This window comes from Kryptolebias marmoratus, linkage group LG13 (genome assembly GCF_001649575.2).
Source record: "Kryptolebias marmoratus isolate JLee-2015 linkage group LG13, ASM164957v2, whole genome shotgun sequence".
Lineage (NCBI taxonomy): Eukaryota > Metazoa > Chordata > Actinopteri > Cyprinodontiformes > Rivulidae > Kryptolebias > Kryptolebias marmoratus.
Window position 1 is genome coordinate 5,840,516 of NC_051442.1, and position 15,891 is coordinate 5,856,406.

Genomic DNA, 15,891 nt, shown 5'->3' on the forward strand with positions numbered 1-15,891 from the left:
CTTCTATCTTATGCAAATCTTCTTCAAATTAGCTTCTGTTTCACTTTTTGCGTTTTCATTAAACTTCAGCTGTTCAGCATATCTTCAGCCGCTTTCAGCAAAATTATTCAGCAAAAAAAGCATTCACACTGCATTTTCGCAGGAAATGCAACTTCTCTAGTTTAGAATTAATTTGACTGGATAGGCATCCATAGAACTACAGAAGAGTGACCAGTCGAGCTAACTGATGCTAAAAGATGTAAAAACAGAGCTGCAGATTTTGCTTAACGAACAAAGTATGATAAATTTTGTGCCACTTTGTTCAAAATGTTTAGATTTCTTCAACAAAGTTTGAATTTCTGAGCCTTAAAACAGCTGATTAATCATAATTTTTTTTTACTCTCTGAAGCTGTCTACATAAATAAAGCAGGAACTCAAACTGCATGAAAGCAAAATCAAGGTTATTTATACGCCTTTAAAGCAAATATCAAATAAGTTTTGAAAGTAGGAACACCACTCAGTGTTACAGTCAACATACCAAAGGTTTGGGTGCCACTAAGGACAATTTGTTGAGAATCTTTAGACCAAAAGCAGGAGACATCAACTACTTCCTGTTTGTAACCTAGTTCAGAAACTCCAGTTTAGAAGCTGAGATGTGAAAAACCTAGAAAATCTTCTGATGGAGCTGCCAGGAAGGTAAATCTGAGCCTCCACTCCAAAGTCTGCTGAGTTTCCCTGAAGGCTTGCTTTGTTTTTGGAAACAATCGTCAATTTTTATCGCAAAACCCAGAATTAAAAATGTGAAAAATAACCTCTGACAAAAAGCCAAAGCTGAGATGTCAAAGAAATAGTTTTTCTGCCTATAATAACAAAATCTGGAGTAAATAAGGGCTCTGAATTTCTCATGCACAGGGGTGGTTTCATCATAATACGGGCTCGTGTTGTCCTAAAAGGCACTGTGAACATTTTGTAGGTAGAAGGAAAATTTGAACCAATTTATAACCAATTTTGGAATCCTATCTTAAATTAAAAAAAGGGCCGATAATAAAAAACGAAATAATCATCCTTTAATTTAAACCTCGCAGTGAACCACCTCAAGAGGTGCCGCTATTCTTCCAGATCTGATACTCAGAAATCTGTGGACACACTTAAAACGAGCGGATTTTAAACTCTCAATAAATTAGTAATTTTTTCTCACAAAGAATGAACAAAACCTTTCCGTATCCACACCGTACAGGAACTGAAAGCCACCGAGCTGCCATTAAAGTGTGATTTTAGTCCCGATACTACAGACATCTCTCAACTCCGGCAAATTCAATCCTGATTACCGGTTTTCCTCTTGAACCTTTCATACGTACAAATTAAGCTTTAAAAACCTGAGAATTCCTCGGGGGTTTATGGCGTTAAAGGGGGTTCCTTAACAAACGCGGCATGAGCCGAGTCTCGTTTGGGTAAAATTAAAGAGTGACGCGTTCTCCTGCTCTGAACTCGACGCGAAGGAACTGACAGAGAAAACGGCGCTGAGGTGTTCTACTTAAAAGCAGACTTGTGTACCGCTGAGTGCAGCATCAAAGCAGTCAGCAGGATCCTGTGATCATTACCAGAACACGATATGAGTCACCAGGTTTAACCACAAGGAAAGGCACTGGGCCATATTTAGATCGATAAAGGGAGAGAAGGGGAGGAAGGCTGCAATAGAAAGTGATTTCTAAATGTCAGAGTTCACCATCAAAAGGCGCTCGTCACCACATCGCATGAATGGAGAAAGTTGAAAGCAGATGGGCATGAGAACGCTGTCAGAATTGCAATGCTGCAGGGAGCGCGAGCGTGAGCGTGTGTATGTGTGTGTGTGTGTGTGTGATAAGGACTTGCTCAAACCGCATTCAGCCCCCTTTGTTCTCTCAAACCGAAACACACACTCAGATTTCCATGACGTGATAGCGGGGAAGACGGCGGAGCTGCTACAGTGCTGTGGTGGTTGGAGCTTTTCATGAAGAACCACACAGATCCCTGACTCCTGCAGCAAACTGTAAATCCTGCTGCGCCTCGAACAGAGCCGAGCGAGGCGACGTCGGCGGAGTGCAGCAGAAAAGCCGTTACTGCTTCTCTGCTCCACTCAAGACGGAGAAAAACTGATGCAACTGGCAGAAAACGCCAAGGAAAAAACATCTGGATTAGAGCTGCTCTCGCGTTAATCTAATTAGTGCTGCTGGCAGAAAAATGAACTTGCAGAAGAAGAAGAAGAAGAGTGCTTCTGGTGCACTTTCTATAGAAAACATGTCAGGTGACAACATATCTGATCTGTCTGAACAAGACAACAAAAAGTCCTGGATTCAGAATGTGGTTCATATAACTCAGATCCTAACAGAACAACCAATACTGCAAGGATCCCAGATTAGCAAAGAAATCCAAAGCTCTAAATTTAAAATATCTCAGAGTTTCTCACCGACAACTTGTTAAAAAAACCAGAAATATCAAAGGAAAGACGACAGGAGGTCCTCCACTTCTCTGTAACTTCATTAATCCCATGAAACAAGGTGTGCTCCAAATGCAAACTGTTTCTCTTGCTGCTCTTGATTTGACAAAATATTAGAACCAAAGGGCTTAAAAAAAAGTTTTAGTTTCTAGTTTTAATCAGGTGAATGATCTAAACCTGACAGATCTTTGCTGTTAGGCTGTTAGTATCAGATGTTTTCCCCCACCCCTTAACGTCTGACGTACAGAAAAACGCAGAGAAACATTCGTCTTTGGTTTTAAAACACAATCTACTCATGGAAAATGGAAAACTTTAAATACTTGTGTGAAAAACAGATTTGAAGTAGAGGTTTCCTCCATGACCAGTCTGCTCTGACAGCTTTCATTAACCCATGACGCTGAGTGGTGTTCCATACGTTCAAATCGGCGGGAGATTTGACCCTCAGAGGGGTTTTATTAGCTGATAGATTTTATTTGCGTGTTGGGGTGCAGTTTGTTTGGCTGGTGTCTCACCGAGCTGCAACTTTTTAAGACCAGTTAGAGACTCGAAATGGTTTAAAAAAAAAAAAACAGGCAAATTTTCTGTCCCAGTCTCTGAATTCAGAGTGTTTGCAGTCCAGGAAATGCTCGTTTTTGAAAGTCGGAGGTTATTTTTGTTTGCAAGACTGTACTCTGTGATGCTCCGATGCTGGTGTCAAAACACAGCTGCTGCACTCGTGAGACGGGTTTGAGACTCCCGAGAAGAGTTCAAGATGCTCTTTTGAGAAAAAATTTGTTGCACAATTTCCTTTTTTTGAATTTGCTCCAATTTCAAGAGACGAGACAGAGACTGAGAACCCTGGCGAACATCGGAAGACATTTTGGAGACTCCTTCAAGTCCCCAGGGCCGCCCGTCCACTCGTCTCCAACAGTCGCAGCCCAGTGAGATGCAGGCTCTACGTTTCTTTTTGATAACAGTGAGATATTTTGTTCACAGAAGACAGTGTTTTATTTTATCTTCCCCACTAATGTAGGAGCTGAAATCCGACTGTTTCACATTTTTGCTCGTAATAAAAAGACAATAATGCTTCAATCTGCAGAGCAGCAGGTTAGTGACAGACAGCATGCAAAGCTCAGGATGGACGCAGATGAAGCTTGGTAAGTTCAACCACTGAAGCCCAACAGGACAAACGAACATGAAACACTAACAGAGATCAGAACTGCCTCCAAGGCAGCTCAGCTTCTAAGAGCTGACTGAACCGAGGAGTTGACGTGACGCAGCGGTGAGCAGACGGGCGAATGGGAGGAAACACGGGGAGTTAGTGGTCAGCAGCAGCTTCTACAGAGTTGGTGATGTTCGGTACACACCTGCAAGGACCGCACCAGTCCGTTTGTTGGTTGAGGCCGAAGCGAGCCCGGCATTTCTTAGGGGAGCCCGGGTCTGAGCACAACGAGCAGCATGCACAAAAAAAAAAAAAAACAGGAAAAAAAAGAAAAACAAAGGCAGAGGGGAAGGAAAGGAGGAGGGAGGGGGGAAGAGAAAAAGGTTTAAGGATGAGGACACAGACAGAAGGAGGGAGAAAAAGAAAAAAGCTCATCAGCACCAACAGAGCCGTCTGCTTAGAAAAAAGCCGTGGAGGAAATCTGTTAGTGGACCGCTGCAGCATCGACAAACACAGGCGGACACACGGAGAGAGGAAAGCAGCCATGCCGGGACACTCTGTTAGTACAACATTTACATAAAGGCCTTCATTTTGTCACAGAGGAAACAATTACTCTTCGATAAAACCACTTTCCAATTCATAAATGCAACTTGGATATAAGAAAACTTTTTATTACTCCAAATATAGCACATCGCTGACAAACTTTTGCACATTTTGTCTCGTTACAGCCACAAACTGTTGACCACTGGATTGAACGTTGCCCCGTAAGATGTTCAAAGCTCGGAGTATTGTTTTAAAACTTAACCCCGCTTTAAACTGCTCTGTAGCTTTATCACCGACCTGTCTGGTGTGCTCCTTGGTCTTCATTATGCCTCCGAGGCCTTCACAGAACAGCAGTATTTATACTTATTTACTAATTAGGTGACTCCTGAAGGAAATCGGCTAACAGGCTAACTCCTACCGTGAACTAATCCATACACTTTTCTCCAATATTGGTATCATCGTGTTTTAATCACATTTTTTGCACAGAGTTGGACAGACAAACTCCTAAAAGTAGCCTTTTCTCCTGTAGTTATGAAAATGAGTGATATTAAACTCCATGTTAGTTTTGGTCAAAGCTACAAAGAGCCACTGAACGGAGCCTCAGGTGCCTCGTGTGGCCCCAGAGCCACAGTTTGCAGACCCCGGTTCTTTTCACGTCGAACACCCAGTGAAACACTGTGAAGCTTGCAGCTGCGACGTGACAAAATGTTGCCAAGGTCAAGGGGTGTGAATACTTTTTCAAAGGCGCTGTATTTGTTCCTGAAAGATCCACTCTGCTCTAACTTGTCTGTTTATCGGTTTTAAAAAAGGTGAAGTTCCAAGATGGCCGCTCCTTTTGCTGTCTAATGCCTCTGAACAAGCATCATTCTGTGTTTTAATGCCGACGTTTTCTTCTCCGTCTGCTCCGTCTGATATCTGAGAGGAGCAGCTAAGATCAGCACAGAAGGTTTTTGCACACTGGGATTCTAATTCTGCATAATTCAGGTTACATGGAAAGGAGAGTGGGAGGGCAGTTTGACGTTAGAGGCACATCCTGCCTCAAGAAACACTGCGACGCCGCGTTTCAGGGCGCTGACGCAGGTTTGAGCTCAGCCGAATTCTTTGAAACGCTCGTCTGCAGAAACACATAGACGTTTACCTGCGTTGGAGTCCTGCTGCTTCTCCCTTTTTCTCCTCTTCTTCTTGCCCTGAGGGGGGAAACAAAGAAAGATTCTCCATGAATTAAACGAGTCAAGATCCGCTGGTCTTAACACACAGCAATATCGATCATAAATAATCATCAAATGAGCTGGAAATGATCAGATTTTTGTCTGATAAATCCACGGTTTGTTTTGAGCTGGATAACATTATCAGATTAGTCCTCATTTGTAAAAGTCAATTCGTGTCCATTTGTGAAATAATTGGGAGTGTAGATCTGATTAGTATGAGTATAATAAAAACAACTGTTGCCTTCAATCAACAGAAATTTGCAACATTTATATATATACATATATATATATAACAGCGTTGAGGTTTCTGACATGTTTATCCATATTCAAATTGAAATAAAAGATTCAAAATGTGAAAAAGTTGAAAGCTACAACCAGCAACCAGGTCAGTCATGGTCTTAATAAAGCAAGACAAAAGCGAGAAAGAGAAATGAGAAAATCCACTTGCACTGCTTTAGTCACTTTATCCTCAGTTCATGCAAAACCTTAAGAGTCCTCAAGCGTTTTAAAGGAAATACGAGATCTGTCAAACATCAGTTTCAAAGACTTCTGGTTCACCTCATCTCCAAAAGCTTTGTTTTCATATTTCTGGCCGTGTTCCGCGGTGCCTACAGTAATGAACGGCTGCTGAGGTAAACATCAGAGCTGTTCACACAGATCCGGTGATGGTGAAGTGAGGCCTCGTATTTGGGCGAGCTGAAGGATGTGGGAACAGAAATCTACCGCCTACGGTTCGATGTCTGCCCTCCTCGCCTCGCCTGTCAGCAGCGTCTTGTGTGGTTACAACAACCTCTCCTGCAAACGAAGCTCTTCTACTCTGCGGGCGTACGTGTGTGTGTGTGTGTGTGTGTGAGTGTGAGAGTGTGTGCGCGCTCGTCTGTATGCAGGTTTTATTTTATTTGGTGACTTGCAGGAGAAACCCTCTACATGTGTGGGGGCGAGATGTGGAACTTCTCTTCCTGTTGTGCACGCAGGTCCATAGATGTGTTTTTTTTTTTAAAAACTTGTGATGAGATGGAGGTGTGATGAAGGGAGCAGGGGTTTCTCTCTCGGGGTCAGTCGTGACACGCTAACTGTGCAGCACGTAAGTGTCATCATTTAGTCTGCCCCAGCACATCTGTGGTTCCCAGACTCCACTGAGGGTGTGACACCAACTGGGGTTTAAAAATGGTTTCTGATGGGATATTTCTGCCACAAAAGACACAAAATAGAAGTGTTGTAAACAATAATTCGAGAGCCGGGTTAGTTTTAGGGAACCTTTTGGCGATGTTCGTATCAGGGATACTGGCCTGAGCTGCTGTTACGTTTATTAGGGCTGATGCAGAATGTTTTTACAAGATTCCCCTGAAGGGTAAATAAGCGTTTCAGGACCTGTTTTCATTGGGTGACATATACATTCTAGCAGGGTTCCTACACATTGTCCATTTTTTAAGTTCCAGACTATTCTCAGGCACAGTTTTCCAGATTTCTCAGGCAGTTATGAGGGACTATTTTTTGTTTTCATGCATCCAATAAACTCCATAAAAACAAAGACTGGATCTAAAAGATAAAGAGAAAGGAAACAAAAACTGTTACATGTTCTTCTAAAGAGTTTAGGTCATCAGTCAGTGACAGAAAAACCAAGATACTGATCTGCTTAAATAAATAAAATTGTCACTTTTGTGTATAAAAAAAACAATAAAAACGAAGGCTTTTCGACCTTAGCAAACCCATACATGGCTATATGGTTCTATCGTGGCTTTAAAGGAGAAATCAGAATCTGACAATTTGATTCTGCTGGTCGGAGATTTGTGCAGATCTTACATTCAATCACATGATGTAAAATTAAAATGTTCCACAAAGTAATAACTGCTACACTTGATTTTATTAAATGCTTCTTATTAAACTATATTCAGTTCGACATGAGGAGGATTCTTTGAACAGTCAGTTGAGGGATAATGCTTGTCAGGAGCAAACAGTTCATTTCTGTTTGTGTAAAGAGTTCATTTCAGTCACTTTGACAAAAACAAACAGTTCTGCAGAGGAAGCGTAAACAGGGAATTACTGAGACATGTTTATGACTTAAACAGCAGCTTCCATCCAAATCAGAAGCAGGTGCTGACTAAAGGTTGGGTTTTTTTCCCCTCACAGACAAAATATCACAAAAGTGAAGGTAGTTTAAAGGGATGCCAAGTAAATAAAATAATACAGCGAGGCCAGCCATGCAGCCCTGATCTGTTAGTGGAGCAATACGGGCTGATTTATACCTCTGTGTTTTACAGACCGATTAAATGAGGCAAGAGTTCGTACAATGCATCCACAGCTGACCAATCAGATCGGTTTATGCGGCCGCCATCTTTTTTACGTGCTGTTCGTGAGGCTCGAAGCGTGAGTCATTGAATCTTTTGGAAGGTGCATGCAAACTTTGCACAGAAATGCCCACAACCCCTCTCATGCAGCTCTTCACACACTCATTTTTTTTCCCACCACAGAGGTATAAATCCACCATGAGACGTGTCCCTACCCAATCAGCTTTATTCTTTTCCCCTGCGACCCCGCTAAGGCCCGCCTCCTGCAAGAGTTCAACAGCAAACTGACAAGTCAGAGGCACACAGCAGCCTAGATTCAGCACATTCCCCAAAACATTGAGCTACAGTGCATGCACCGCACAAATGTGTGCCTTGTAATTGTCCACTTTTGATTAGCAGCCATGAGCGCCAATGGTTGACAAAATAGTTAGCATGTAAGCACTTTCTTCATCTTCACAAATATGTCAGGATTCTTGAATTGAACATGGTGCGTTTCAGATAAAAGGGAATTAAAAGCCTTTATTTCATACTTTTTCCACTGATATTTCACAGTTTTTACGGCTTTTCTTTTTCAAACCTTGTCTTTGGTTTATAGGAAGTGCTTTTGGCAAACTCATCTAATGAATTGTTTACTCATTTATCAAAGTAAATATGATCTCTTTTTGTTTTGGTGAAATCAGTGGGTGTTTTATATTATTATTATTATGCTAAATAAAAATTAAAAAAATCAAAAACAAGAAAAAGCAAGATCCTGATTAGTAAACCATATGCAGTATAAAAACTGAAGGTTTATATTTTTGTGTTTTATATCACTTTAAAAGGAAGCCTTCTTTAAATGTTTTCCTCTATTTGTTGCATTTTTGGAGACGAGCTGCGTAAAAAGTATCAAAATAATTCTGTATTTGTAATGCAACGACAACAAATGATTAAATACACCAATTACGCAGATAAACACACATTTTCCTAAGTAGTGATTGTTGACATAATGTGGTAAAAACGCTACACAATAGTTAAAAAAAAAAAAAAAATCTATTATTCGGTTGTTACAAGCACACAGTTACCATAGCAACCAAATGACGTCTTTACTCTAGAGATCAAGAGATTGTTTTCCGACCACAACCCAGATATAAAATTCATGACTTTAGTTTACAATTTTGCACAACAAAGTGGAAAAAAAAAAACACGTAACCGTTTTCCTGTGCAATGTTTGTTAACCGGCTCCTCAGTTTGAACCAGAGTGGAGTGAGGACAAAGAGGAAAAAACAAACAAAAAAGAGAAAAAGTGGGAGTTGCGCTTACGTAGTTGTCCCTAGCAGACCAGGTTGGGTAGAGCTGCATGTGCAGCTGTCTTTCTTTCCTGGCCAGCTCGTAGTACTTGGCCTGCTCCTCCCGGGTCAGAGCGTGCCACTGCACACACCAAAGAAAACAGAAATTCAAAATATTTATGAAACCCCCTCCAGATATTACATTATTAATACTTAAAAAGAAAGAGTTGAACATTCTGAAAGCTCACATTGTGCCTAATGTGGAAACAAACATTTTATTTTACTTGTTACAACAAAAAGAAAAGTCTGTATCTGTGTCCTATAATAAATAGCCTTTGTTTAGATGATATAAAATCCTAAGTCAGATGTTTTATATCGTCTTAAAAATGTACAAACACAGAGACTTAAATCAGTTTCTGGACCACACTTGCTGCATATTATTCCTCTCATGTTGCTTGTGTTTGAAATGAAAGTCCGAACGGGAAACTGGATGAGTCTGCGTGTTTTTGATCGCGCATGCAGCCCTCACCCGCCGTCCCAGGATCTGGTTGATGGCGGCGCTCTCCTTTAACGTGCACTCGGCGATGACCTTCGCCCTCATTTCCTTCATGTAGAGCATGAAGGCGTTCAGGGGCTTCTTGATGACCGGCTTCTTGGGCTCCTTCTCGCGCTTGACCTCCACCTGCGGCTTCCTAAGGATGAAGAAGAGAGGGTTCGGGTAAGGATGGATGGTAAGTTGTTGTCCGCTATGTGTGACAATAGTAAGATTTATATCATTCACCATTAAAGATACAAACTGTGATTTCAAAAAAGGGGGACAAACGGATGGATCAAAGTGTCCACACTTACATGTACATGCTCCTGTCGTACTGCTCATGCTCCTGTTTGCCTGAAGGAGGCACTATAGCTGGGTGGGGGATCCCTGTAGGATGCACTCCTGACGGGCCGAGCATCAGGGAGTGAGGAAACCTGGTGGAGGTCAAACAAACATGGAGAAGAACAGAAGTGTCAAGGAAGTGAGTTCAGAAAAAAAAGGAGCAGACAGGAAGGGGTGAGCATCAAAGCGGAGCGGAGCTTCTGGGGAAAAGCAATAAGCCTGAAAGCATAAAAAGCATATTGGCTGTTCTTCTGAGGTCCAAACAGGATGTTACATTACTTTGTAACCTGTGGAGAAATCAGTTTTTACTTCTACAGAAATCTGAACCAATATCGTATCTTAGCTGACAAACAGAATGCGTGACTGAGAGAAATAAAAAATAATAATGCGCCCGATGCTTGCTATTAACAATAAAACAGATTAGAATGTAAAAAAAATGTGTCTGCAGCTGTGATGTTAACATTTGCCACCACTAGAGAGCGTTGAAGCTTTATCGATTGTAAAGCGAGAGCTTAAAAGTTCTCAGTCAGATCGATTGTCTTAAAGTCATTTTAAAATTCTGTTTCTTTTGTCTTTTTAGCTTCAGGTAAAGAAAAAAAAAAGGCAAAAGAAGCACAGAACCATTAGAGGATGTGGAGAAAGAAACGGCAAAACACACCGACTCACAAAGAAAGCAACACAAAGCATCAGCTGCCGGTAGGCTGGTGGCGTTTAACATATTGTTTGTTTCAGCTTGTATGTGTGTTCTGTAGCTAATAAGGAGGATTTGTTGCACTTTGGCGGTTCCGTTACTGGAAGTAAAAACAATATAAAAACTACAGGCATGTAAAAAATACAATGCAAACACAAGTCTAGTAGCCAGTTTCTTATTTACACGTGTTGCAAGCAGACATGTTTTGTGTGTGTATGCAGAAATGCAAAAAACTCCAAATCCCGTTTCTTATGTGTGTGTACGTCCCCAAAAACATGGAAAGCCTGTGGACGACATCTAATAAGATGTTTTTTGTTTTAAAGTTTTTGCAGCGACTGTGAGGTCGACGATGAGAAACACACAGAAATAATAAAAAGCAGCAGAGCAGCAGTTGTCCTGATGGTATTCATTGTGTGCGGCAGCGATCGGCTCGGCTCGGCTCGGCTTTTCAGCTTCTTCTGGCAAAGCACAACTCGTCCTGTCTACAGCACACTGACTCAAATAGGACTTTTACAGCAGCTGCCCAATAAAATCTGACACAGGCTCCGAACACGAGTTTGCCACAGCGCGTGGAAAACTCCTGCTCAGGCATTTTTTAAAAATGTGCTATAAACAGGAGCAGATGATGCACGAAGCACGGCGCTGCGTCTTTATTTGGTTCTTGGCTCGTTCCCGGTTCGGTACCTGGAGTAGGACGAGGCGCTGGACAGACTGGAGGAGTAGGGCTGCCTGAATCCACAGGGGGACAGAGCAGGGTAGACGGGCTGGCTCTGCCTGCAGCAGGAGGTGGCTTTTAGTTCCTTTCTTTCTTTGTTTTACAGGTGAAAGTTTCTTGTTTCAACAGACTTTAGGGTCAGTTTAACCTATATGACTATTAACTTTAAAGAAGCCTAAAATCTTGTAAAATTAGCTGCTTTAATTATCATCCAGCATCCCTCCCCAGTTTCAGTGCTGATTACTAGAAAGCTGAAATGAGACGATTGTTTTGTTTTTCTTGCTCGCACCCCTCAGTACTTTATTGTTAATTTTTTGTCACAAAATCATCATACAAAATCATTTCTGGTATGCCTGTGGCTGGAAATTCTTTGCGCTCTTTTCACGTATTAAAGGTACTCACTGGTAGGTCATGAAAGACCGGTCAAAAAAACCAAATTAACAATTTCTTCCTATCTTTGAATTAAAACCTTTTAAGCAAAATCTGAGACTGGTTGTGAACTACCACGTGCGTTTGTTTACCTACAGAAACAGCGGAAGGGACTGAAAATAGGTTAAAAAAATGACAATGTCAACGAATGAGACGTTTAGGATTGAGAAGTCAGATAGTTTTGATGTGCTGGGACACATTCACGCTCAAATTTGAGTAAAATACCTCACAGTTACATATCAATACATCTGGAAAAATTGCACCGCTTCATACGGTTCAGGATTTCATAGTTTGCAACGAGCACCTTTACTGCACCTCGTGATGCTGAGATGATCCTCGTGAAAAGTTAGGATCAGAGCGGCTGACAGCTGTGTGTCAATAAGGGGCTTATGTAGTCGGAGCACACGCTCGAACACAGTGGGGGGGCCGAGGGTGCGGATGGAGTGTAAAAGTCTGAGTCTTTGATATGTAGAAACTGCAGCTCCTGGGAGCTAACGCAACCATCCCCCTCTTCAGCTGACTCATCCGAACACACACACACACACAAACACTCTCCAATCCACATCTATCATTTAAAGCCCCTTTACAATCATCATCATCATCACCATCACACACACACACTTCCAGTCCTCGTCTCCCCTTCCTCTTCAGCTGTAGCTGCGTTTGAGCACCAGGAGGCAGCGCTACATCGGAGGCCAGCAGCAGCAGCAGCAGCAGCAGCAGCAGCTCTCAGCCGGGAGGAGAGCCACAGATCGCCCGTCTCATTCCGTTTGAACTCGGGTCACACCACACAGCAGGTCAAGTGCCGTTCAGATAAAGGCAGGCCAAACTCAGCTCAGTGGCCTAATGGTAGAGTGTCCGCCCCGAAACTGGGAGGTCGTGGGTTCAATCCCTGGCCGGGTCATACCAAAGACTGAAAAAATGGGACCCATTGCCACCCTGCTTGACACTCAGCATTAAGGGTTGGAATTGGGGGGGGTTAGATCACCAAATGATTCCCGAGCGCGGCACTGCTGCTGCTCACCGCTCCCTCAGGGGATGGGTCAAATGCGGAGAACAAATTTCGCACACTCAGGTGTGTGACAATCAGTGGGTCTTTCTTCTTCAAGCTTTTATCTCACTCGCACCAAATCTCTGAATCTAGTGAGCAACCCTTCACTCAGCGTTCTTTGTGTTTTTTTTTTTTGTCTTTGGTTGATAGTAAAAAAAACAATAAAAATAAAAATCTAAAAATAAACACATTTGCAAACAGCAGCTCCTGAGTGACGGCACGCTGACAGAGAAAACCCCCTCTGACTGTATGTGAAAGGCATGACCGAGCAGAGGCATGCTGGGAATGCTGCGCTGCTGCGCTGCTTTGCACCTCGTTGTCACTCGCAGTAAAGTCACTGTGAAAATGCAACTTGTCATAAGTAGAAATATATATAATAAAAAAAAAGTCCTGTAAGTGTTGGTAACAGTTGCAACTCTCCGGTTCTTAAAGTGTCACTTTTAAATTCTTTTCATACTACTTTGCAATAAGAGTACTTATAAATGGCTTTATTGTTCATGAGTGTGTAAGCACTTTATAAAGCATTATTAAAATAGTTATAAAACACTGTTCACACACTGAAGCAGGCTCATTATTTGGCAAAATCAAGTTCTGTACTTTTAGTCATACATAAAAAATTAAGTTTTTCTGGAGTCGCTCAGCTTAATTTTTGTAACTAAAAAATTTTATTTGCCAAAACAAAAATTTGCATCTATAAATGTTCACAGTTCTTTCATGCAGGCAACTAATTAATGGTTTATTGAGCTTTACAGCTTAATTAATAACAACATAATTAACTATTTATTAGTCATTTATAAGGGTACCCTTATTGTAAAGGGGTACCCAGTTTTTAGCTTTAAATTAAGAATTTTACTTCACCTTTTTTCCCCATAAATGATTTATGGGTCTCTCAGTATTCAGATTCTTTTTATTAAATGTCTTCTTAGTGCTTTATTTAAATATAATCGAATTATTAAAGTTTCAAACTGTCAACTTAAACTGCTTCTCTCAGCCGAAGCTCCGATCTTTGTGCTTTTGTCACACAGTTATTGGGAGTCTCATGTTCACGGCAGTCACATCTGCAAAGCCGGATCATTAGGAAACACATATGACAGAAATTCTTCACGGTGTGAGGCGACTAACCAGTAAAGCCAACAGGCGAGAGTCCCTGGCTAAAAGTTAAAACAACAAAACGACAACAGTCTGACATTTAACCACTCCTTCTCCATGGTCCCCCCGCCTCCTCCTCCAACAAAGGAGCTCACTACAAGAGCCCAAAACAAGCAGATAATCTGGGTTAAAGGAGATTATCTCCTAATAATACTTGTGAAAATCCACAGTGAAGTGCTCTTGTCTGAAGATGATAAAACGGCTGAAAATCACAGACTTGAGAAATATTTGGGCACACGATAAGCAGGCGCAAACACACATGTAAGTAAACACAATTTATTTTAAGATTTTCCCCTTAAACCGCCATGACATTTGATGTAAGCCTTTAACTATTCCTGGGAGGATTCGTCCAGGCACAGATTCTCTTGGCTGTAATAAACGGATCTGTGTCGATCCGTAAATCAGTGGAAGTCTGACATTATAAATTAACAATCAGCCAGCGTGACGCTGCGATTTCACAATCAGCTCCGAAGCCCGATAAGAAACGTGGAACAGATGGGACTGTTTTTTCGGGTTCCTTCTCCTCTGCAGAACTTCTCCTGCTGTGACTCCATAAGTAAAAGTGTCACAGATAAAAGCCCGGGACACATTTGGATTTAAGGTTTTCAGGCTGTTTGCGGATTCATTAAAGAACGGAGCTGAAATCAGAGTCAACAGTTTGCAGAATCCTCCCTCGTCTGAAGAAAGGCGGTGAAGTTATGTGTTGGTGAAATGTTGAAAAGGTCCACATGTTGTCCTTTTCTGTTACTTTACAAAATTTCCTTTTAGTAAAATTACCAAACTTCATATATATATATATTTTTTTTAAAATAAAAAACACGGTTTTCTGTGCTGAAGAGCATTTATTTAGGAGCCTACAGTTTAAGAGGAAAAAAAGTCAGTTTTTGGCTCCAAGTAGAAGAAATCTTGTCGCCTAATATTTATCTTCCCTGATCTGATGGAGGCTGATGTTCTTTGTTAGAACCGAGCCAAAACCACAAAACCCCACCCAACAATCCACAAGCCCTGGAGCTTTTACTACCAAGGTTTCTTTTTAATATATCATTTTTTGCAACAAAAAAATACTATAAATCTTATTAAATGCTTACCAAAATGACATTTTAAGGAATAAACTATATATTTTTTGTGTATTACCTATTCTTCCTCTCATTTAATTTGACTGATATAATATTAGAACTTGATAATGTTCAGATTTACTCCTTCAAATAGCCTCTTTAGTCTGATCAATATTTTGGTGCTTTTTGATCACAGAAGCCTCTGAAAACCAGAAGAAATCTACATATTCAGAGGCTAAATTTCCTTGAATTTTCATTGAAACATGATTCGAACAACTAATCTGTGCAACTCACCAGCTCATGGAGGGAGTGATTTGGCCGACACCACCTGGTGGGAGGGAGTAATACCCTGAGAGGTCCTGGGACTGCCTGTGAACGCCTGGAAGGAACACAGAAACAAGCATTTGTCACAAAATGCCTCAACTTGCGAAGACTTTAATGAAATCGGAGAGGTCGTTGCTTCTGTCTTTTGAGCCATTGTGAGGTCGGGGGTCTGATCTGCATTAGCGGCCCTGAGAATCTGCTGTTACAGATGCCGATAAGACGGGTCACACGCCGTCACACTGTGTGTCCGCGCATCTGCGGGACCCTCCGCTGGGAGCTCATGTTCTACACATAATGGGGCTGTGGTAACAGTGGCCACATTGTAAAAACATGCATACAAACATTCATTCTTCATCTCTACTTATAGCCAAACTGCTTTCCAACAAAAGAAACGCAGACTGTGTGACTCGGTGCCCTCGCACAGTAAACACGCAGCCTCCCTCTGACTGTCTCTCTCTCCTCTTTGTGCCCTTCAAAGGAAGTCATTTGTCAACAGGCAGCACCTAGCACTTAGCGCGACCGGGCCGCTAACCTGTGTTTGCAGCAGAGGAATGCTCTCGATGACTGTAATTTGGCCACGGCTCCGGGCCTGTCTCAGGACCCCGAGCTCCTATAAATCTGGATGACAGGAATGTGACTGAGTCAGCCGACCTGTCTCACCACTCCGATCCGTCGATCGCACCACACCCATCCCCCCCCC

General features: G+C 41.9%; 1 protein-coding gene across 5 annotated transcripts in view; it reads right to left on the minus strand.

Moving 5' to 3' along the window:
* The window catches only part of tcf7 (transcription factor 7), a 69,175-nt gene that overhangs the window by 4,082 nt on the left and 49,202 nt on the right, over window positions 1-15,891 (minus strand). For 2 of the 5 annotated variants that reach the window (XM_017419964.3, XM_017419967.3), the window contains exons 5-11: window positions 15,162-15,246; window positions 11,153-11,242; window positions 9,750-9,869; window positions 9,430-9,592; window positions 8,935-9,042; window positions 7,851-7,898; window positions 5,278-5,326 (exon numbers count right to left, since the gene is read on the minus strand). In XM_017419964.3, coding sequence (XP_017275453.1) covers window positions 5,278-5,326; window positions 7,851-7,898; window positions 8,935-9,042; window positions 9,430-9,592; window positions 9,750-9,869; window positions 11,153-11,242; window positions 15,162-15,246 — 663 coding nt within the window. Of the gene's footprint in view, window positions 1-3,801; window positions 3,875-5,277; window positions 5,327-7,850; window positions 7,899-8,934; window positions 9,043-9,429; window positions 9,593-9,749; window positions 9,870-11,152; window positions 11,243-15,161; window positions 15,247-15,891 lie in introns of all 5 variants that reach the window. The other 3 variants (XM_017419959.3, XM_017419965.3, XM_037979016.1) reach the window with 3 other exon arrangements.